At 49.1% G+C, this 23,304-nt stretch overlaps 8 protein-coding genes across 8 annotated transcripts; 4 read left to right on the top strand and 4 right to left on the bottom strand.

Moving 5' to 3' along the window:
• Positions 1 to 2,484: 2,484 nt before the first annotated feature.
• Positions 2,485 to 4,222, bottom strand: N7518_004218 (asparagine--tRNA ligase SLM5; the record flags this gene model as incomplete). The annotated part of the gene is made up of 3 exons (XM_057185145.1): positions 2,485 to 3,705; positions 3,770 to 3,890; positions 3,957 to 4,222. 3 exons carry the CDS (start codon positions 4,220 to 4,222, stop codon positions 2,485 to 2,487), a joined length of 1,608 nt encoding a protein of 535 aa, XP_057041915.1.
• Positions 4,223 to 4,806: 584 nt separating this feature from the next.
• On the bottom strand, positions 4,807 to 7,696 carry N7518_004217 (RNA recognition motif domain-containing protein; the record flags this gene model as incomplete). Its single annotated transcript, XM_057185144.1, has 2 exons — positions 4,807 to 7,464; positions 7,517 to 7,696. The coding sequence occupies 2 exons, from the start codon at positions 7,694 to 7,696 to the stop codon at positions 4,807 to 4,809; spliced, it is 2,838 nt and encodes a 945-aa protein (XP_057041914.1).
• Positions 7,697 to 8,343: 647 nt separating this feature from the next.
• On the top strand, positions 8,344 to 9,411 carry N7518_004216 (putative histone acetyltransferase (MysT1); the record flags this gene model as incomplete). The annotated part of the gene is made up of 1 exon (XM_057185143.1): positions 8,344 to 9,411. One exon carries the CDS (start codon positions 8,344 to 8,346, stop codon positions 9,409 to 9,411), a length of 1,068 nt encoding a protein of 355 aa, XP_057041913.1.
• Positions 9,412 to 9,613: 202 nt separating this feature from the next.
• On the bottom strand, positions 9,614 to 11,597 carry N7518_004215 (chaperonin-containing T-complex subunit CCT6; the record flags this gene model as incomplete). Its single annotated transcript, XM_057185142.1, has 7 exons — positions 9,614 to 10,846; positions 10,904 to 11,077; positions 11,131 to 11,151; positions 11,209 to 11,250; positions 11,320 to 11,341; positions 11,399 to 11,493; positions 11,556 to 11,597. The coding sequence occupies 7 exons, from the start codon at positions 11,595 to 11,597 to the stop codon at positions 9,614 to 9,616; spliced, it is 1,629 nt and encodes a 542-aa protein (XP_057041912.1).
• A 322-nt stretch (positions 11,598 to 11,919) lies between these two features.
• On the top strand, positions 11,920 to 13,608 carry sik1 (snoRNP complex protein NOP56; the record flags this gene model as incomplete). Its single annotated transcript, XM_057185141.1, has 3 exons — positions 11,920 to 12,116; positions 12,180 to 13,299; positions 13,357 to 13,608. The coding sequence occupies exons 1-3, from the start codon at positions 11,953 to 11,955 to the stop codon at positions 13,606 to 13,608; spliced, it is 1,536 nt and encodes a 511-aa protein (XP_057041911.1). The 5' UTR covers positions 11,920 to 11,952.
• Positions 13,609 to 14,048: 440 nt separating this feature from the next.
• On the top strand, positions 14,049 to 14,906 carry N7518_004213 (uncharacterized protein; the record flags this gene model as incomplete). Its single annotated transcript, XM_057185140.1, has 1 exon — positions 14,049 to 14,906. The coding sequence occupies one exon, from the start codon at positions 14,049 to 14,051 to the stop codon at positions 14,904 to 14,906; it is 858 nt and encodes a 285-aa protein (XP_057041910.1).
• Positions 14,907 to 15,190: 284 nt separating this feature from the next.
• N7518_004212 (uncharacterized protein) lies at positions 15,191 to 15,866 on the bottom strand (the record flags this gene model as incomplete). The annotated part of the gene is made up of 2 exons (XM_057185139.1): positions 15,191 to 15,456; positions 15,518 to 15,866. 2 exons carry the CDS (start codon positions 15,864 to 15,866, stop codon positions 15,191 to 15,193), a joined length of 615 nt encoding a protein of 204 aa, XP_057041909.1.
• A 387-nt stretch (positions 15,867 to 16,253) lies between these two features.
• N7518_004211 (DNA polymerase epsilon catalytic subunit POL2) lies at positions 16,254 to 23,038 on the top strand (the record flags this gene model as incomplete). Its single annotated transcript, XM_057185138.1, has 3 exons — positions 16,254 to 16,861; positions 16,915 to 17,054; positions 17,106 to 23,038. 3 exons carry the CDS (start codon positions 16,254 to 16,256, stop codon positions 23,036 to 23,038), a joined length of 6,681 nt encoding a protein of 2,226 aa, XP_057041908.1.
• Between the last annotated feature and the right edge of the window lie 266 nt (positions 23,039 to 23,304).

Below are 23,304 nucleotides of genomic sequence, written 5' to 3'. Positions count from 1 at the left end.
AATTTATGGTTATGGTTATGTTTCATTGCATGGGGTTCATTTTATTCTGGTCTCTTTGTAATATTAGCTTTATAAATAACATTCAACACATCATACTCCATGGCGGTCTAAGAAAAGGCAATGCACCGACAAATGCTGGTGCCTACATATTAAGGGAAGCACCTTGGTAACTCTTGGGGCCAAGAGCTTGTGAATGCCAAGCGGGTGCCAACCTTGAGTGGCTAGGCTGGCTAGGCAGGCTAGCTGACAATGTCATCGAAGCCTAAAAGCCAGTTTTCTCGTTGCGAACCATGGAACCTGTGGCTGCAGGTTTATGGTTAACGTTTCTTCCGTACCTTTATTTCACTTAACTTTACTTGACTTTACCTAGGCATTTCCAAGGTTCTAACTTGCTTGTCTTACATGACCATGTGGCGGAATGCATTGTTTTCCTCGGGGAGCTGCTAAAACCGAATACGAAGGTTGATCTGTTTGAACTATGTAATATTGTCTTAGCTTGGAGTGTAACCTTGACCTAGGTAGTAATCATCCTGGATTATCAATTACCCTACCCGTGCATACTAAAATAATGGGATATTACTTGACTAGTTACTTATTATTACCACAAATCACATCTCCTGTAGGCTATCTGCAATGTGATACGTCAGACAGGGATGCCCTACTCAAGCGCACTGCCCGAACTTCTTTCTGCTTATGCTTAACCCTGGTAAGGTTGGGACCCCTTGGCCTGCTGATCCTAGCCCCCTAATTGGCATGGAATCAGTGCTCATTTTATCAAAGTCAAATAGATTAATTCAAGGCTGTGTTGTAAGGCTGTACACGTCTATCCATAGCTCTAACTAGTTAATCTGATCTTGGTCTTTTTATTATTAGCCATACAATCATTGGCTCTCAGAATAATAATAAAGACAAGTGGCAATCCAAACCTATAAATCCAAAAATGCCAGGCATAAATAAGCGAGGTCCGAAATAAAGTAACTCGTGAGTCAAAATACTCCAAATCCACTCGGAGGACCACGTTTTTTTCCTAATGGGGTACGCCGAGACTCGATCGTCCTTAATTCCGTTGCCATATCCTTGTTATCCTATTTCCGAATCGCGGTACTGATATGCATCTACGTTGCCAATCATCAGCAACCTACGTACCCCAACTAGTGCCACCCCATTGTTTTTACATTTGGTCTGTGGGGCGCCTCGTTTCCAGACTACAGTGCTTGGCTTTGCTTGGGGTCCGGACCTCCGGTGCATAAAATCAGGGATAAGATCTGCCGTACATGGCCTCCGTATACGAGTATGGAGTACTATGCTCCGTACGGCAATATGCCACGGTCTATTGCGCAGAGCTACTCTTATCGTGAAACGATCGTCTACACTTCGCGCTTTTGTAATGCACGATCTGTGCCTTATTTTGGCCTTCGCTAAATTAAACTCGGCCATTTTTCTTTCGTCCGTGCAGTGTTTGTATATTGTACGGAGTATACGGAGTATGTCGCACTCTAGTTCCTCTAGTGTCTAACTCCTTAGCCCTGTACACGTCAAAATATGGAGTAAGCATACGTAGATCCAACTCTGTGCTTAGACTGGTATCATCCTGTTTTGATATCATATTACAAATGTCTCCCGTGTTTGGTATGAGGCCATTGGTGTCGGAAGTAATATTCTCTCGCAAGTCCGTAGCATTCCGGATTTATAATTGTTTTGGCTTCTTCGACTGGCTGTCTAGGATGATCGGACAGGGGCTAGATCCAATAATGTCATAATATTCACTATAACCCAGTCACCAGCTTCTTTTTCGGCCGACTATCCATTTGCCTGGAGCTCTGCGAAGTCACGATTTAAAGTTAAAATCTGCCTAGCAAACAAGATAGGCTAAATCGGCATGGAAAGGTGGGGACATATGTAAATAAATAAGCTCTGCTCCTAGCTCTTACGGAGATAGTCCGACATCTACGGAGTATGAAGGTCGGAATTCAGTCGTTTTCGTCTCCTTTCTTTCCTTGGTTCCATTACGGAGTACTCTAGGACAATAAAACGCCCATGTGGTAAATGTCTTGCCACCGTGACCTTTGCCCTAATTGCGTAATGGTTAAAGGAGAGTAATGTACAAAGTAAGCTGAGCCGGACAATACCGGTTAGCACATACAAGCCCTTTTTTTAGCTTCAGATGGTAAGAGACTTGTATTCTCACTAGTCGGATTTGGGCACATAGCGCGACGGAGGCTCCATTATGCGGATGTCTGCGGATAAGTGCCTGTCTTAGTTCCTATTCGGGAATCAATCGGCGACTTTATTCCTAGCGCCGTTGGGCCCCGGCTGATACTAGATTTATTGTCAATGGAGCAAATCCAGGCCCAGTCAATTGCGCAGTAGATCCGCTCATGTCGCTTGCAGTTCCATGTTTATTTTCTCTCTATTCAACTATTTAGTTTTCATGTACATTATTTTACATATCTATCATACACTGGGTGATACCTCTGATAAGTCTCAGCAATCAGCGCGACCGAAGTATCGCGGGAAGGATACGATATCCCGAACGCTGGAGACACCAGTCAAATATCCCAGGAATCGATCGAACCCGAGCCCAAAGCCTCCATGGGGAGCAGACCCCCAGCGTCGGAGGTCAGCGTACCATTGGAGGTGGCTCAGGTCCTCGTCGGGAGTGAGATGGGGATACAGCGACTCATCTGGAGCTGTATCACCTGACTCGGGAATCTGTCGGGGCTTGATCAAACCGTGCTCACGCATGTTCTGAATGAGATCAGGCAGGCGATGCTCGCGCAGAGAGCCTCCGGCGACTTCGCTGACCTCGGGGAGGAGCAGGTCGAAACATGCCACTGTCTCTCCGGGTGTGTTGCTGCCATCGGCGACTTGCGAAGGGGCCATGTAGAACGGCTTGACGGATTTCGGGTAGTCCGTCACAAAGACAGGACGCCCTTGATGGAGCACCTCAACGATATACTTTTCATGCTCAAGTTGTAGACCTCCATCCCATGTCGGGGAATGCTCAAATGATGCTCCGTCTTCGGCGACAGCACGCTGGAGCATCTCCACTGCTTGTGTGTATGTGACCCGGTGCCATTTTGGCCCATCCATTAGATCGGTCCATCTTTGCCGTAGAGATCCAGTCGTCTCCTCTGCGCTTTCCTGGCCTGGCTCGCCAGACCGCTTTGCCGACAGGATCTCTTGGCCCACAGGAGTATTATATAGACGACGCGTTAGATCGCGTAGCAGGTGTTCCACTAACCCAGTCAGCGAGTCAAGATCGGACATGAAATTGACCTCGGCTTCGAGCATGTAGAACTCGCTGAGATGGCGTGGCGTATCGCTCTTCTCCGCCCGGAACACGGGTGTCAATGTCCAGACGTTTCCTAGCTCTGCCGCATAAGCTTCAAGGTGAAGCTGCGACGATACAGTGAGGTATTTTGGCGCTCGGAAAAAATGCTCGTTCTCGGTGGTGGGTGTAGCGGCACCGCGTGGTGCCAATGTGAACGTCTCACCTGCACCTTCACAATCTGAGGACGTTATAAGAGGAGGCTGAACTTGTGTGAAAGCTCCATCTGGATGAGAGTGGAAGACATTGCCAAGTTGGAATATGCACTCAGATCGGAAGCGTGAAAGGAGAGAATTGAAGGGCGTTCGAATGCGGAGGTGTGGAATCTGGCGCAGGAAGTCGGGGCTGTGGTACTTCTTTTGGATTGGAAACGTCTGTAACCATAGGTATCGTAATTAGTGTGAGGAGCGACAACTGTAGAAAGGCTCTTGGTCTCACCTCTGGGTCCGCTGCGCCTATGATCTTAACATCGCTTGTTTGGAGCTCATGAGTTTGCTCTTTACCCGGTGGGCAAGCTTTCCATATGCCTGATATTTCGATCGCAGTTCCAGTTGACAGACTAGAGAAAGCTCGGGTTAGTCTTCATGGACAAACAAGTCGAGGAGCATAGCTCACGCGAACATACTCTGCTGCTTGAGCGGGTTTTAGAATTGCCTGTAATGGCACCACGGTCGATCCATCAGATATTTCTGCGAATGCAAAGCGTTTCTGTTTCCGTACAGATCGAATGAACCCATTCACTTTGATTTCTTGGTCCTCGAAGCTGCAAACTCCACCGTTCTTGCTGGCTTGGAGGATCTGTGCGCATCGAACAAGAGAGGGACGGGAATTAATTGAGCTATGATTAAGTCTGCCCACAGATGTGGCGAAGGTTCGCCGCCATATCTGCATTGCTGAAGGTCCTGGCTGCTGTGAGTTGGATGATCGGGAGTTCGGAGATTGCCAGGAAACTTATCGGCGTTGATGTCGGTCCGATTAGCATTCTCTGTATTTACTATGTACATTACTATAAAGACCACTGATTGTATCCTTTTAGAGCGCTGTTGCGTTGGTAGCAATTTGTTCTTCCGGAGATGAATTAATCTCCAAATAAATACATCGTTAGCTATCATTTCACTGTTATGTTCTTGAGTTGTACACCGGTTTATATATAACGGGCCACTCCTACGGTCTACCAACTTAGACACTTTGTCTTTCCCAAACGTAAGAAGGATATTAAACAAAAACAATAGAGTAAAGCTCACCTAAGAGGTAGATACACTAACTCATTATGGGATATACAACATAGTAGGTTGAGGTCTCGAAAAGTCCATGGATAATTGGCCTAGCAAGTCATTAAAGCAAAAAGTGGGATTTCAACCCTACTGAGAATGAATGACGCCACAAGAGGTCCAGTCAAGTTAAACTGTAGCTAAAGGAATGACTGGGTCATTATATAACCCTGGAACAAAAAAAGCAAGCAAATATTCCATGCCTCACTGCGAAGGCCGCCGTTCATATATCTGTCTTTCCTCTTCAATCATATCAATCGCATCCGTGAGGACACCATTTGCCATGGCTGCATACACAGCCATCCTCGACCGTCCGCCCTCCTGTCCAGCCCCGTAGCCCATGTCGACAAGAGCAGAGACACATTGTTCGATTGTCCCGTCATCCGACTCAGGAACACTGGTATCATGAGTACTGGAGAGCTCGACCCTCGTTGTATCTTCCACCGGGAAGCTTCCGGGGATTCGCTCGTGAGAATATGCACCATTTCGTTCTCGCCTAGACAGCCGAGCCCATGTGTCTGCAGGATGACGCACGCTTGTGGAATGACCGAGGGGATTACGACGGCCAGTCTCCGCAGCGTTCCAATGATTTGGTTTATCAGTTTGGTGCTCAGTGACTCGACGCTTTAGTTTGACCGCATACTGGGGGTCATTGACATCTAGCACTGGGCGCACAGTCTCCTTGGCACCGGAAGAATGACCGATTTGATCTTGCATTGATTTACTATGGTCGGAAGGTCGTCTAGCATCAACGATCGATGACGGATTGCCGGCTGCATCTAGATGAGAAGCTGGTTGAGATCCAGCAAATGCCTTCGGGGTAGGATGCAAGGGTGAACCGTGAGTTGAGAGTACCTCAGGGTGTTCTAGGTCGTTTGGTGATTGACTATGCAAAACACCAGTTATGAGTTCTGCTCCGCGGCGTTCCTGCCGATTTGAAAGAAGTTGGGCCTCCCATTGAGACACAGGTGGGAAACCAGACTCCGTGTGCGAATATGAGGAAACACCTCGACCACTCAATGGATCGTTATGCTGTGCACTCGTCTCGGGTAAAAGCGAGGGGAAACGTGCGCTAAATGCAGGATCGTCACTTGGGGAATCAAGTAGTGCGGACGATTCCGTCTGATTATCCGTTTTGCCAGGCTTGGATGGACTATTTTGTAGCTTGATAGCAAGCGGGGAGGCAAAGGGCCCCGCTGTGGTACTGTTTCGCTCAGAGGGAGCATCGGTTATATCGCTCGTCTCACCCGGGGCGCTGTCTGTCTGAGTGTCGTGTGTGGCTGTACTGGCATTGGGTGAAATCTGCACCGGACGCACACCTTCGATGGGGGAACGATACATAGGCTCAAGGTTTATCGAGTGACCATCAATGACAGCACCTTGCAATGCTTCCATTGCAGCGAAAGCCGGATAATCCGAGGGGAAATGAACGTAGCCGAAGCCTGCATGTGTTTTTGATGCGGTATCTAATGGGAGATCCACCTCGACAAGGAATCCCTTGGCAGCAAACACATCTTGTATCATCTTGTCGGTAACCTTGAAACCAACATTCCCAATAAACAAGGACTTAGTTGCTGAATCGGGTTTCAATCCTCCAGACATGACGTTCGATGTCTGTGTAGCATTCAACGGGGAATTGAACGTAGGAAGAGGCGGAGGCGCAGGTGGCCTTTGAGGCCAGTAAGTGAAGTTCGGCAGCGATGCCGGTGGTGGAGGACACGGAGGCGGGGGTGCGTTATAAGTTTGGAATGGATTCCAGGACGGAGCAGGCCATGCGGGAGGTGCCCAATGACTTGAGTGAGCGGATGCGGGTTGGCCATGACAACTTTGGATAGGGGGTACTCCTGCTTGTGCAGTATTAGATGAGTGCGGATGACCTGAATCTACCGTTGACTTTTCGTTTCTGGCTGTGCTTGAAGGATGTGCGCCTGAGTTCTGGTACAAAGTGCTCGGAGCCGCAGATTCATTGCTTGAACTAGGGTTAAAGAACGGCCCGGTTGCTCTAGAATTTGGCATCTCAGAAGCCGGGGTCGACGCAGAGGCTGTTGGTGTAGCGCGCCCAAACTCGCTTTCAAATGCGGCAAATAATGTTCTTCCGACTTCGTTGAGTTCGGAGGCCATCATACGAAAACCATCAGCAGCATTCTCAGCAACAGGCCTTCCTGCCTGGAAGGCATCTTCTGCCATTTGCCTTCCGCCATCTGGAAGATTATTATAAGCGGTTCTTAGGTGAGCCTCAACAGTGGCGAGTAGTGTCCGCAATGAGGCTTGCACATTCTGAGGCAGAGTTCTCTGTGCAGCCTCAAATTGTTTCTGAGCATTGTGTAATTGTCGCTGTAGCTCGGGTATTTTTGATCTCCATTCAGATTGTACCATAGTGGCTCCGTTGATCAGGTGGTCTAGAACCTGTGCTGCCAAAATCTCAACGGGATGAGGGGATCGCCCTGAGTCTGTGTTGGTTGATGACCTAGTCGGTGGCGAGTCAGGTTCAGGTACTCGACTCTTCGAGTACTCAGCGTCATTGAGAATGTCTGCTAGCTCAGCTTCGAATGCTTCCATGAGAGATCGAGGCTGGTCCCTAGAGACCGATGGCGAGGTCGTGATATGAGGAGCTGATACTTCATGTTGCTCCTCGAGAACAATAGTCTTAGAAGTAGTTTGCGTCTCGTCCTTTTCATCAGCCATGCCTTGTTTTGGAACGTTATCTTCAAATCGCTTCCACAACTCGGTCACGGAGTTTGATCGACGAATATCAAATATGTGCATGGGGATATCTTGGGGAGAGAGTTCGACGGATTCAAGCTGTGTGTTAATGTCTAGGGGCTCCTCAAGGCGTTGAGAGAGCTCGAAAGCGGATCCAACCTAAGGAAAAGAGTGAGATTTCGATGATCGATAGACACTGTGCTGAACTTACGGTGATTGTTTCGTCATCATCATCGTCATCCATATAAGTCAACCTTGCGCGGGGATGGTTTGACGCCAAATCATCGTAATCCGTAGCAGATATTTGGACAACTCCTGCAGGAGTACGAGAATCCGCAGACTGCCCGGGTTGGGATACCCGAAGGTTTCTGATTTGGAAGGGTTTCAACATCGTAGAGAAGATGTACTGTGAGCCCTGCGGATCGGGAACACGAATAGGTGGGCGGCGGTGTTACAGAATCAAAAACAAAAACGATAAACTAGAGTTGAAAGAGTTGATATAAAGATATGAAATGGGTTGGAATTATGATGCCTCTTGGGCCTTGGAGACGGCGAGTGTATAAACGGGAAAAAAGATCACGAGATTCATATGTTGCCGCCTGTGGCAACACTTCCAGGTTTCAAGTTCGGATCTTCCAAAAGGAATGGGGAAATCCAAGAAATTCAACAAATTCCAAAAAGCAGGGAGGTTCAGGCAACAGGATAAAGAGAGCATGAGGGCATGATGAAGCTCTCCGGAGGATCCCCGCTCCGATCACATGACATTATATATTCGCCTGGAATCTGAGGCGCCGACCTACGGGACATTTGAATCGATTCAATGGGCAATGAATAACACTTATTGTTATTGAGAGGATGTTCCCATAACGGTCGCCTAATGCCTGCGCGATCGTGCCCACTCTTTTTTTCCACCTACAGGTCACGATAATACCAATGGCTGGTCCATTGGAGTCGGTACATCGCATGAACGCTCCCGAAACCTAGCATTCCGACAACTTCGATATCACGTTGTGCTGCTCAAATATCCATAAGAATTCAATGGCGACTCCAAAGTCTGCGCCATTGCAGACCCCAGCCGGTCGCAACGTGAACAATGTCGTATTGGGCGATCTCTTGTTCAAGCCATGGAATCAATCCGTCTACCCCGAAGACCTCGTCGCCAAGGACGCCGATCGACTCTACGTCTGTCGCTGGTGCTTTCGATACTCATGCGATGAAGATATCTTTGAAGAACACAAACGCGCCTGCGAGCATCGAATAACGCCACCAGGCATGAAAGTCTACGACCATGACGGGTTTGCAGTGTGGGAGGTTGATGGACAAAACCACAAACTCTTCGGACAGAATCTGTCCCTTTTTGCGAAACTCTTCCTCGACCACAAGACAGTCTTTTTCGACGTCGCAACCTTCCTGTACTACATCCTCACCTTCACCGACCCGGATGACCCCGACAGCTACTACGTGCTCGGTTTCTTTTCAAAAGAGAAACTCTCATGGGACGCGAACAATCTTGCCTGTATTTTGATCTTCCCGCCTTACCAACACAAGCAGCTTGGGAAGTTGTTGATGGGGGTCAGCTACAAGCTCAGCGGATGGGACTCGAATGGTGGGTGCATCGGTGGACCAGAGAAGCCACTAAGTGAGCTGGGCCACAAAAGTTATGTCCGTTTCTGGGCCGAACGGATTGCCCGATTCTTACTCCGCGGCAAACCTGGCGGCAGCTCCCTTGAAACCGACCAACAGAAGCCCAGCTCAACCCCTAAAGGCTCCCGCAAGAGACCTTTGCGCGAGACCATTACAGTCGAAGAACTCGGCTTGGGAACTGGTATGTTGACCGAGGATGTGATCACTGCACTCAAGAGCATGGGATTATTTGAACCTCAGGCCACCCCGAAAAAACGTAAATCCACTCGTACAGCTGCGGAGGACAATATTACACCACCAGGTCAGATGGTCACCATTCGAAAATCTGATGTCTGGGAGTGGGCTCAAGCACATCATCTCTCCCTGGATGACCCAGTCAGAGAAGAAGGCTTTGAGGGACTTTGGCCCCCCGAGAATGTGTCTGATGGTGATGGCCAAAGCGTTAGCTCAGAAGAAGACTGATTCTCCCAACGAGACAGCTTCCAAGTTTATGTACGATAGCGCTGATTACGTATTTCCATCTAACGACGACAATGAGAAGCAACGTGAAGTTTGTGCATTTTTGAATAGATTGGCTCTTGGCCCCTGACTCCGTGAGGGAATCAAGTCTTTAACCCTTTTAAACTTTACATGAACCTCCTGACTTCGTAAATGAGAAAGTGCATTACTCTTCCTGGCCACCGGGGCCACCGGCACCGGATTTGCTCATCTGCCGAGCCTTCAGGAGCTCATCGCACAGAAGGAGGTTGGATGCGATGCCTGTGCTGGAAGCGATGCAGTTGCGCAGAACACGGAAGGAATCAAAAACACCCTCTTGGACAGGATCCATGGGCTCTCCAGTGACCAGATTCAAGCCGACAACGTTACCATCAGTTGCCTCATCGTGAAGAGCAGCCAGCGAATCCTGGATATCGTGGCCTGAGTTCGCAGCAAGGGTTTTAGGGATGATCAGAAGGGCATCAGCGAATGCACCAACACCCCACTTGGCCTTACCCTTGACGGTCTTGGTGAAGGCCTGAGACTGCAGGTGCACGGCACATGCAACTTGGAATGCACCAGCTCCGGGAATGACGCAGCCATCGACAATGGTGTTGTAGACAGAGCGCAAACCATCACGAACGGCATCCTTAACCTGGTTGATGGTGTGTCCATTAGGACCCTTAATGAGGATAGTCACTGACTTAGGATCCTTGACCTCTTCAACAAATGTGAACTTCTCCTCACCAAGCTGATGCTCGTAGACCAGACCAGCCCACCCAAGAATATCCGGAGACAAATCCTCAACACTGTTCTGAGCTGTTCCACCACAGACTAGCTGCAGACGCTCCATGTTTCTGCGCTTTGCTCGTCGCAGAGCGAAAATGCCGTTCTTGACAAGAACATCCAAGCTGAGGGGATCGATACCCTTCTGGTTGATAACAACGAATCCCTTGTTGGGGTCGTTTCCACAAACCTCCTTCTTGAGGTCGACAATCTTCTGCAGCTTCGCATCCACAAACTTGCGCTCACTCTCCACCAGCTTATCTCTCTGCTCGGCGTTGGAGTAGTAGAATCCGGAGTTAATTTCCGACTTCTCGTATTCCAGACTGACGTTCAATGTCAGAATGAAAGCGTTCTCCACCCGCTTGGGCATGTCGGGGTGTCTGGCACCGTGGTCCAAGGCAAGACCGCGAATAAGCTGGGTATCCGATGACGACCGGTGTTGCATCGTCATGATCTCGACCATGTGCAAATCGGGCTTCTCAGGGGCTTTGTAAATGGCGAGCACGGCATCGACGATGTCGGGGGTGAGCTTCTCAGCGAGAGCACTGTTAAGCTTGGTAGAGAGGGATGTACGGGCGACAGAAAGCAACAGCTCCCGGTCAATGGGGCGCTCGAGCTTGAAGTTTTCAAGGAACTGTAGGTAATGTGTTAGACCCATCTAGACATTCGACTTTCAATTTGCATGACATACTTTCAAGGCCTCGGTCTTGGCAATCTCGTAGCCATCAGTGATGACACGGGGGTGCAGACCCTCGGAGATATGACGCTCGGCTTGCTTCAAAAGCTCTCCTACTAGCAGGACGACAGACGTTGTTCCATCACCGGTAATATCATCTTGTGCGGTCGCAGCGCGAGCGATCATAACCTTTCAGTTTTGTCAGCAACACGTATCAGACTCTGAAGGCAATTTCATCTTACAGCTGTGGGGTTTTGAATTTGCTGTTAAATGTTAGCTCGCAAGCTCGAAATGCTGGGATTCTGGGGGGCAAAACGAACCATTTCCCGCAACAGAACGTTTCCATCCTTGGTTAATTTGATCTATAATAGCAAGCTTGTATCAGAAAAGGGATGTTTGGTGTCGTTCGAGAGGAATCGGGGGTTTCGTACTGCGCCTGCACCATCAACCAGCCTAAGTTTTGTCAGTTCCGTTGCCTTTGTATGTCAGGTGTATTCGGAGAAAACTCACATCTTGAGAGTTCCCGAAGGACCCAGGTTGGACTTGAGGACATCCTGAAGACCTTCACCGGCACCGATGTTTACCTTCAAGGCCTCTCCTCTCCGCTGCGTGAAATGTTAGTGTGCGGGCATATCATTGAGGGGCCATCTGGGAATATTTTCCATACCCTCGACTCCGCCTTGGGGTTAAGTAGTTGAGTTGCAGACATCTCCCAGGTAATGAATGGCAGGGTATCACGTCCAGTAACTCAAAAATATTAAATTAAGGGATGATAGAGAGCTTGTTCCACGTTAGGTCCGCGGCCAAAAAGCCCACATTCGAGCATCGATATGATCACGTGGTTATATCAGCGGGACGGGTAAACGTCCGCTCCGAGGCCTACCGTCATACCTCCGGTTCGCTGCCTTAGGATTCGCACTAGCGGCGAGAAAAAAAATTGTCCATTTCCAGCCGTCGCCAACCTCACCAGCAACCCCATCGAATTGCACTTTGCGAGGTTTTCTGGCCGGTGTTACAAGTTCTTATCATTGTTTTGTGATTGACCTTGTATTGGCGCTAACACGATGGCCGATTTCCTACTTTTCGAGGGCCCTATGGGTTACTCGCTTTTCAAGGTTACCCACCAGGGTGATTCTGTTGGCAATGCCTTGAAGGAAGTTCAGGAGGGTGTCAATGACCTTGCTAGGTTCGGCAAGATGGTCGAACTTTCCAGCTTCTTGCCCTTCGAGTACGCTCTATCTGTCTAAACGAAAAGGTTTTCATTTTTTTATCGCCCACTAACAATTTCTAGGAACAACAAGCAGGCTCTTGGAGAAATCAATGACATCTCCGAAGGTGTCGCATCCGATACTCTAGTTTCTTTCCTTGAGTTGAACCTCCCCAAGCCGAACAAGAAGAAGAAGGTGATCCTGGGTCTTGCCGACAAGGCTTTGGCAGGAAGCATCAAGTCCGCTTTCTCATTCGTGGAATGTGAGACTGGTGATACCAGCGAGGTCGTCCAGGATATGCTTCGTGGTATTCGTCTCCACGCTGGTAAGCTCCTCAAGCAGCTGCGCGATGGTGACATGGACACTGCCCAGCTCGGTCTCGGTCACGCTTACTCCCGCGCTAAGGTAAAGTTCTCCGTCCAGCGTGACGATAACCACATCATCCAGGCTATCGCCATTCTGGATCAGCTCGATAAGGCCATCAACACCTTCTCCATGAGAGTTCGCGAATGGTACTCGTGGCACTTCCCCGAGCTCGTTAAGATTGTCTCCGACAACCAGCGCTACGCCGAGCTCGCCCTTTTCATCAAGGATAAGCAAGCCCTGACCAACGAACGTCTGCACGACATTGCCGCCCTTGTTGAGGATGACGAGGCTGTTGCCCAGAGCATTATTGATGCTGCTAAGACTAGTATGGGCCAAGAGATCTCCGAGGCTGATATGGAGAATGTTGTTGCTTTCGCCGAGCGCGTTGTCAAGCTCGCCAAGTACCGCAAATCTCTTTACGCTTACCTTGTTGCCAAGATGAGCGTCGTCGCTCCTAACCTTGCCGCCCTGATCGGTGAAATCGTCGGCGCCCGTCTGATCTCCCACGCCGGTAGCTTGACCAACCTCTCCAAGTACCCCGCCTCTACCGTTCAGATTCTTGGTGCCGAGAAGGCTCTTTTCCGTGCCTTGAAGACCAAGGGAAATACCCCCAAGTATGGTCTTCTGTACCACTCTTCCTTCATCGCCCGCGCTGGCCCCAAGAACAAGGGCAGAATCTCCCGTTTCCTCGCCAACAAGTGTTCAATTGCTTCCCGCATTGACAACTTCTCAGAGGCGCCTAACACCAAGTTCGGTGAGGCCCTGAAGAGCCAGGTTGAGGAGCGCTTGGAATTCTACTCCTCCGGCGCTGCCCCTACTAAGAACGAGGTTGCCATGGTATGTTGGCCTCTATTTACTCTAACAAATGAACCTGTAAATGCTAATATTTTGCAGAAAAACGCCATGGATGCCGTGCTGGCTGACCTCGATGTCGATGCCGACAAGAGCGATGCGGAAATGGAGGATGCCGAAGTCGCTGAGGCTAAGGTGGAGAAGAAGGAGAAGAAAGAGAAGAAAGAAAAGAAGGAGAAGAAGGAAAAGAAAGAGAAGAGAAAGTCCGTGGGTGGTGAGGGCGAGTCCGACAAGAAGAAGAAGCGCAAGCACGACACGGATGCCGAGCCCTCCAAGAAGAAGCAAAAGGCCTAGATGCGCAATGTGTTTGACTTGGGAGTCTTCGTCATGGCGTTAGGTTTTGATTTTGTCTTCATGACTCGATTGGTACGGCTTGCAGGTATTTGTAAATTATTACCAGGCCTTTTTGCCTCAGCAGCTCTGACTATCGCTGCTCTGATATTTTCAATTAAGTGTTTTAAGTTGTTCATGTTTTCAGACAGTAGGGGTTCTACTCTCAAAGGAAGCTATTTTTATTCCTTGCAGAACAGGACAACCGAGACTAAAAATACATAATCCCTGGATGTATGTTGTATGCGCGGGTGGCGATCCTTGTACGGAGGTACCCCACAGTCTGATTCAATGCCGAATGCCCAAGACCAAACCCCCTCTCAGCCCTGACCTCCGGGCTCTGCAGAATGAATAGCTTCATTTCCTGAGAACAACTTGGTGGTGGATACCCTATTTATTTACAAATGAGATCCATCCGGTTGCTCGGTGACGTCCCCACTACGTCCGTTTTCAGTATGATGCCGACAGGTTTACCTTCATCTTTTTCTCCCAAGCGCAAACGAGAGCCATCTGAATCAGATTGCTATAGTCCCTCTTCATCACCCACATCGACCACCTCTATTGACAGTTTCCAAGAGGTTCCACTTCAGGACGAGGACGAGCTGGAAAGCTACAGTCCTCGCACTACAGTGGCTGGACGATTCGGAGAGTTGGCCATCCGTGGCGACCTTCTTTCGGACTCTGAAACCTTGACTGGCATCTCACAGCAGGGATCTTTGGATCTACCGCCTCAAAAAGCATGCGAGCCTGACAGCCACGAGCTCCAGATTATGCCTGAAGCCCTACCGGTCATTAGCAGCGAACCCAGCGACCGCCAAGCCCTGCGATTCGAGCTGCCCGCAACACAGGATCCGACTTCTTTGCCCAATTCCCCCTCAAAGAAAAAGGCAGCCACTTTCTCTCGGAAGAACTTGAATCCCTCGTCACCATCTAAACGCAAGCAACGACTATCCCCTCCTCTCACGGACACTCCGTCTGAAGAAGACCCACTTGTATGGCATGACTCGGAAATAACAGGCCACAATCCATCAGACCCAACGGATGATGGATATGGGATCAACGGTATAGGCTTCAAGCCCACCGCTTCAATCGCGTGGGAAAGATCACAGAAGCGGCAAAAGCAAGTGGCAGAATGGAAGAATCGTGAAGCCCGGGAGGCTCGTGAAAGACGACGCGAAAGGAGGAGGGATGGCGTTGAGCTAGACAAATTGCGCGGCATGAACGAAGGTGCAATTCAGAAGCGAGTGAAGTTCAATTTCTAGCGGGGTAATCAGAGCTGCGCAATATGCAGACACATTTTGGATATCTTTACTTCGGCGTTTTCCTCTCGAAAGGCAGGCATATGGGCGGTTTACATTTTTTTCTCTCTGACAAGTGGGAGACTCCAACGATGATTAGTTGGAATGAACTTTGCAGAGAGCTATGATACACAGAGATGACTTATGACATGACGTCGATCACTACTTGATCTTGATCTATTGATCGGAATATACAGTTTTCGAAACACTTCATGAACTCCACGACTCCTTTTCATGCCTCATCAGCATTACCAGAATTTGTAGTTGGAGGGATTAGTCCAACTCTTGCTCTTCTTTTCCTCCTCAGCAAGACGCGCGCGCAATGCCGCTTCCTCTACTGCCGTATCCTTCTCACGTTGTTTCTTGGCCTTCAGTTGGTTCATGAGATCGAGCGCTTCTGCCATACCACTCAATTCGTTATTTCGTCGCCAGCGGCAGTATTCATATGAGGCCAATGAACTGATCGCAAACATGCCGACAGCCCAGTTTCCAGCAGACCATAGATAGTACCGTCCTGCATGCACACATTAGCCCCATGATTCCGGTATCCGAATACCAAAAGAATGTAGATATACCTTTGAGCACACCCCGTAGACCACCAACTCCGAATCCGACACCAATGCCAGTCAACAAGGATTCTCGTGCACACGGTCTTTTGTGAAGGGTGGTCATTTCGGAGACCGGGAATGATCCAATGATCTCGGAGTATGGAACATCCTTAGGGTCCTTGCCTCGGGGCTTATAGGTTGCTCGGGCAAGCGCATTCGCCGGTTCCTCGGGGTTTCCGAAGGCATCCCATAGCTTTCCAGTTTGTGACTGAGACGGATTGTATTTCGGTTTTTGCGAATCGGCCAGGTCATTTGGTATTTGTGTGTTGCTACCAGCCTTCGAAAGAGAGCTGGGGTCTCGTGACTCTTCCGCCATAGATAGAGTGACTTGCTTCTAGATGTCCACTAGCTGTCTTCGTCCGCTATTGAAGATCATCAATATCGGGAGTATAGATAATCCAGGCTATCCCAAAGTGGCTGGTTATTCCGGAAGGCTGACTAACACTTTGGACGCGCGTGGGCGGTACGCGAACGCGTCGGGACCATCGAAATTGATTTGATTAGAGCAGATCGTAAGCCATTGCTGGACCCTCCTAGAGGCACAATTAGCCCCAGAACCAGATCTTTTTTTTTGTGCCTATCTATACTTTATTCCTTCTCTTGTTTGATCTGAAATTTACCCAGTGCGCATTCCATGTTCTACTCTGGTCCCTCCCTTTGAAAGAGGTACTTTTTAACAAGCCCAGCCGGGCGAAGCGTCGCAATGCCTCCACGGAAGCCCAGCAAGTATGGAAACAAGTTCAGATCTAGTGCTGCATCCTCGAATCCTCGACGCTCAAAAACGGTCCAATTCAACTCCTTACGCTCGACCGAGGCAACCTCCCAAGATGAGAAATTCGAGGCCATTCGGTTGGCCAACAGCATCGATGAGACTCTCGGCTTCCCTCGATTCGAGTCTGGCGAGACAAGAGCCGGCTGGTTGGTCAACATGCACAGCACATCGATTGAGGATTCAGAAGTGCCTGGAGGTCGTGCCGGTGTGGATTATTATTTTCTGCAGGACGACGGAGGAAGTTTCAAAGCTACCGTGGAATATGATCCTTATTTCTTGATCGCAGTCAAGAAAGGCTACGAGATGGAGGTAGAAGAATGGTGTCGCCGAACCTTTGACGGCATGGTCAAAAAATTCAAGCGACTTGAGAAAGAAGATCTCAACCTCCCAAATCACCTTCTCGGCTACCGAAAGACCTACATGAAGCTCAGCTTCGCCAACGTGAGCAACCTTTTAGAGGTTAGGAGGACCATTCTTCCTCTTGCAGAGAAGAACAAGAAAAATGAGAGTGCGATGGACGCATACGTTGAAATGACCAGGTTTGTTCTGTGTTACGTGTTTCGATCTTAACATTGAACTAATTGATAGATAGTGCGACTGCTGGCATCGACCTTTTTGACGACGAAATAATTAATGAGCAACGACCTAATGGCAACCTACAAGCGAGTGATTTTATTGTTGATATTCGAGAATACGACGTGCCATACCATGTCCGGGTCTGCATTGACAAAGGTCAGTATTTTCCGTGACTCTCGGTGAGGCCTTGTCGCTGACACATCGCAGATATTCGGATTGGAAAGTGGTACAATGTGGAAGCAGATCATGGCGTGATATCGCTGACCTGCCTGGAAGATCGGCTTCAACGTGCCGATCCTGTCGTTCTCGCTTTTGATATCGAGTGTACCAAGTTACCACTGAAATTTCCCGACGCCACAATGGACCAGATTATGATGATTTCATACATGATTGATGGGCAAGGGTTCTTAATTACCAACAGAGAGATTGTGTCTGAGGACATTCATGACTTCGAATATACTCCCAAACCAGAGTACAATGGACCTTTCATCATCTTCAATGAACCCAATGAAAAAGGAGTTCTTGAACGATTTTTCGAGCATATCAAAATTTCCAAGCCTACCGTTATCGCGACATACAACGGTGACTTCTTCGATTGGCCATTTGTGGAGACAAGAGCCAGTATTCTGGGACTTGACATGTATATGGAGATCGGCTTCCGGAAAAACAGCGAGGACATCTACCAAGCTGACAACTGTGTGCATATGGACTGTTTCGCCTGGGTCAACCGTGACAGTTACCTCCCTCAGGGAAGTCGTGGTTTGAAAGCCGTGACTGTCGCAAAGCTTGGTTACGACCCGGATGAACTCGACCCAGAGCTTATGACACCGTATGCGAGTGAAAGGCCACAGACCCTAGCTGAGTACTCGGTTTCCGATGCTGTCGCAACCTATTATCTATACATGAAATATGTCCACCCATTCATCTTCTCGCTCTGCACGATCATTCCCCTTAGCGCCGACGAAACGTTGCGGAAGGGAACTGGAACTTTGTGTGAGATGCTTCTCATGGTTCAAGCCTACCAGCATGAGATTGTCTTGCCCAACAAACACAAGAATCCCCCAGAAGCTTTTTATGAAGGTCATCTCCTTGAGTCAGAGACCTACGTCGGCGGCCATGTCGAAAGTATTGAAGCTGGTGTCTTCCGAAGTGATATCCCTACACATTTTACCGTTGATCCTACTGCGATTGATGAGCTTCTCGAGGATCTCGATCACGCCCTCAAATTCAGTATCGAGGTTGAAGAGAAAAAAAGCATGGACGATGTTGTGAACTATGATGAGGTCAGGGCGCAAATCGTGGAGCGTTTGCTCGATCTCAAGAAAAATCCAGTCCGGAACGAAGTGCCTTTCATTTACCATTTAGACGTCGCCTCCATGTATCCCAACATCATGATCACCAACCGATTGCAACCAGACTCGTTGATTGATGAGTCGAATTGTGCCGCCTGCGACTTCAACCGACCCGGAAAAACCTGCGATAGACGCATGCCTTGGGCATGGCGAGGTGAATTCTTGCCTGCCAAACGTGATGAATATAACATGATCCGACGTGCCACAGCAAATGAACGTTTCCCAGGCCGGTACCCGAACTCCCCAATGAGGTCCTTCGGTGAATTGAGCATCGAAGAGCAGGCTGGAGTGGTCAAGAAACGGCTGCAGGATTACAGCAAGAAGATTTACCACAAGATTCACGATAGCAAGACAATGGAGCGAGAGGCCATCATTTGCCAAAGAGAAAATCCATTCTATGTCGATACTGTCAGAGATTTCCGTGACCGACGATATGATTTCAAGGGCAAGCAAAAATCCTGGAAAAACAAAGCCGATAGTTTGCAGTCGTCGGGCGGCTCAGCCGCTGAGATCGAGCAAGCGAAGAAGATGATCATTCTGTACGATTCTCTTCAGCTTGCGCACAAGGTCATTCTCAATAGTTTCTACGGATATGTGATGCGAAAGGGCTCTCGGTGGTATTCCATGGAAATGGCTGGTGTCACTTGTCTGACAGGCGCTCACATCATTCAGATGGCAAGAGAGCTTGTCGAACGCATCGGTCGTCCCCTGGAATTGGATACTGATGGTATTTGGTGTATGCTTCCGGGAGGGTTCCCAGATAACTTCTCCTTCACTCTGAAGAACGGGAAGAAATTGGGTATCTCATACCCTTGTGTCATGCTCAACCACCTCGTCCATGCAAGATACACCAATCACCAGTACCAGGCACTTGTCGACCCGAAATCTTTCAAGTACGAGACTCACAGTGAAAATTCAATCTTCTTCGAAGTGGATGGACCGTACCGGGCAATGATTTTACCAACATCGAAGGAGGAAGACAAGAACCTGAAGAAACGATATGCAGTCTTCAATCACGATGGTTCTTTAGCTGAACTCAAGGGATTCGAAGTTAAACGAAGAGGAGAGCTAAAGTTGATTAAGATCTTCCAGACCCAGCTCTTCAAATTCTTCCTAGAGGGCTCTAATCTTGCCGAGACCTACGCCGCTGTGGCTCGAGTTGCGGACCGGTGGTTAGATGTTTTATACGAACACGGAACGACATTGGCCGATGAAGAGTTGATCGATCTCATTTCGGAAAACCGAAGCATGTCCAAGACCTTGGAAGAGTACGGTTCCCAAAAGTCCACATCCATCACGACGGCAAAACGCCTGGCAGAGTTCTTGGGTGAACAGATGGTAAAGGACAAAGGTCTCAACTGCAAATACATCATCTCATCACGCCCACGGAATACACCTGTCACTGAAAGAGCCATTCCTGTCGCTATATTTTCAGCTGAAGAGAACATCAAGCGATTCTTCTTGCGAAAATGGCTAAAAGAAGACCCCGGCGATATGGATCCTCGAACGGTTATCGATTGGGACTATTACCTAGAGCGTTTGGGATCCGTGATCCAGAAGTTGATTACCATTCCGGCTGCGCTTCAGAAGCTTCGAAATCCAGTGCCCCGGGTTGCCCACCCTGATTGGTTGCAACGTCGGATCAACACGAAGGATGACAGGTTCAAGCAAAAGAAGATGACTGATCTATTCAGCAAGTCCGAGAAGACGCCACTTTCGTCGACGAATGCAAATATACTTGACCATCGCGTTCAGTATGCTGGCGATCTAGATGAAGCAATCGCGAGCTCGACTCAAAAATCCAAAACGCCCACCAAGGTCGCCCAGAAGAGAAAGCACCCAGAAAATGCTTCAAATGCAGCTCTTGACCCCTTCGCTAGCCTGCCAGCAGTTATGCCATCGATGTCTGAAAACTACGAAGGATTTCTCAAGTATCAGAAGCAAAAATGGAAGATCCAAAAACAAGCACGGGTTCGCCGTCGTCAGCTGTTTGGCGAACGAAGCAACGTTGCTTCAGACTCTTTGAGTAATTTCTTCCGCAATCAAGCCCAAATGCTGTACATCAGCACATGGCAGGTTCTGCAGCTTTGCGAGACGGGCGTTCCGGGAGTTGTGCGAGCTTTTGTGTTGATTGACCAAAAGATCCATGCCCTCAGTGTCAGAGTTCCACGGCAATTTTTCTTGAACTTGAAACGGGACTCTTTGCCGGACATTGAAGTTCCAGACTGCGAAGTCGAGAAGGTCAACCATACCCTACCGAACGGGCATCCCTCTGTTTACTTGTTCAAGCTGTCTTTGTCAGAAGAGAATTATCTAGCAGAAGCCGACAAGATGGATATTCTCTTCCAGCACCCTAGCGTTGAGGGTGTTTACGAGGGAGACATCCCGCTAAGCACTCGAGCAGTGCTCAAGTTAGGAAGCCATTGTACCTTCGATGAAGAGCAACGCGGTGTCCTAGGTGACGGCTTGGACAAGGGCTTCGACCTTTCGACATTACTTCACACATCTTCCGAGCAGCCCTATCTGATGGACTCGTCATTAGTGTTCCACTACCTGTATCACATTGTCTCTGGGGATAGACAAGTCTTCGCGATATTCTCGACCGCCAAGAATGAGGCGCATATTATCGTTCTCAACCGCACGAGGGATGTCCAGGGTCTTCCCAACGTTGATAAAATCTACACCGAGCTTCTCACACGTAAGATACAGGCTGCATCAGGCGATGAATCGCAGCATGCGTTCGACTACCAGGACAATATTCATTTCAAAACTACACAGGTGATGACGCGCAGGAAGGCTCACCTTGAGGTCGGTGATCTGATCAGAAAAATTCGAAATGATGAGAGTCAGCCTGCCGTTCTTGTCATTCAATCCCAACAAAAAGACCGCCTGTGTCACGACATTCCGATCCTGAAGGAGTATCCAGTATTATCTGTGAAGCCCGAAGCTTCGGATATGGAACTTCCCCCACTTGGCTGGCAGGCATTCGTTGCAAGACGTCTAGTCACGCGCTATTTATACTTGTCTTCTTGGATCCAGCACTTGACCATGCTCGCTCGGTTCGGCGATGTTCCGCTTTGCAACCTGGAAAGTGAGGATCCTCGATACCTCATCGATATCTCGTACGCCAGACGGCTACAACAAAAAAATGTGGTGCTCTGGTGGTCATCAGGCCCGCGTCCTGATCACGCGGGCTATGAAAGGGATGACATCCTAGGTGCCTTGGATAAGGTCAATATGCCATCTGTCAATGTACCAGGTGCTTACTCCACAGTGTGCATTGAACTCGAGGTTCGCAATTTGTCGATCAATACGATTCTGACATCCTCTATCATCAACGAAATGGACGGCAGTGATACGCTACTTGCTCCTTCTGGAGACGGTGAAGATACTGGTGTTTTCTATTCAGAGAAAGCATTTGCCTCTGCCGGCGTTGTCGTTCTTCGAGAGATGGTCAAACATTGGTGGACAGAGGCCTGTGCAGGCAACAGCATGGCCGATATTATGGTTCAGCATCTGATTCGATGGGTGGAAAGCCCTGTGTCCTGTCTCTATGACAGGTCTCTACACAATTACGTGCGATTACTGTCACGGAGGTCATTCCAGAGATTGATGGCAGAGTTCAGACGTGTTGGCTCTCATGTCATCTTTGCTAGCCCTACACGCCTCCTTCTCCAAACGACCAAGACCGAGGTTGGCAACGCCTACGCCTACAGCCAGTATGTCCTCAAGTCAATCCGCGCTAACCCTTCATTCCACTTTATCGATCTAGAGATCAAGGAGTACTGGGACTATCTCGTTTGGTATGATGAATACAACTACGGAGGCAAGGGCTGTCGAGAGGTCACTGAGGCCGACGAACAGGACCTCGAGACAGCGATGCACTGGCAGCTTAGCCGGTTCCTGCCAATGCCCATGCAGACTATCTTCCATGACTGGATTGTCGAGTACATCGAGCTGATGCACGGCCTGAAACGGCCGGAACTCGAAGACGGGGATCTGTCAACTCCTCGGCCAACACAGATTCCCATTGGACGGGCCAACGAAGCAGACGATGAGGAGATCACTGCAATTCTCTCTGATCGATTCTCAAAGCCATTGAAGAAGCAAATCTCGGGGTTGATCCGCAGACAACGCGATGAGATGCTCCACCCTGAGCTTGCATCCGACTATGCCTTCCCCGTTTTGCCAGGAGTTCTAGTCGGCCGCAAGGACAAACGCAACCCATCCTTGGAGTTGACCAAACTGCTGATGCAGGTTCTGAGTTTGTCCAAGACAACAACCCTGGAATCCCGGTTGCTGCGGCGCGAGCTTCTTGCCCTTTTCGAGGTCCGAGAATTCAGCAAGGAGGGCCGATTCGAGAACCCTAGTGGTAGCTTGAAGCTGCCGGAAATGTCCTGCAACTCGTGCTGCCTTATTCGGGATCTCGACCTCTGTCGCGACGAAGATGTTTTGCCTGATGCCAGCTCAGACGCCAGCAAATCTGCCCAGCCCTGGCGATGCCCTTTCTGTCACGCCGAGTACGACCGATTGGCAACTGAAGAATTTCTCATTGGCCAAGTCCATGGGTTTGTTGTTGAATGGCAGACGCAGGATATCAAGTGCTCGAAGTGCAATAATCCTAAGATCAGTGATTTCATGGAGCACTGTTCTTGCAGTGGTACATGGACTGCGACAGTTGATCGGAAGGAGATCGAGAAGAAACTACAAGTGTTGGAGAGTGTAGCCAAATTCCACAAGCTACAACTATTGGAGCACATTGTCGAGGAAGTGCTGGAACGATTTTGAATGTACCATTTTCTATGAGTTTTCTTTGTTTTGCATTGGGCTGGTGTTGGGGAAATGTAAATAGCCAACTGGGCAGAAATGCCCTCTCCTATAATCGCGCCGTTGATATTTATCTCGGCCTTTAATCCAACTTTCTATTCTTTTCAATTTTTCTATTCCAACTGCCAACGCTGTTGGAGTTAAGTTGTTTAATAGTTGGATCTGACGTTTCAGCAGCCGCCCCGCCAACTGGATTCCCCATCTTCGACTTCAAACCCCCGCAGCCC

This window comes from Penicillium psychrosexuale, assembly GCF_028828465.1.
Source record: "Penicillium psychrosexuale strain IBT 29551 chromosome Unknown utg000003l, whole genome shotgun sequence".
Lineage (NCBI taxonomy): Eukaryota > Fungi > Ascomycota > Eurotiomycetes > Eurotiales > Aspergillaceae > Penicillium > Penicillium psychrosexuale.
Note: the sequence above shows the minus strand (reverse complement) of the source record. Positions and strands in the feature narration are given on the sequence as shown.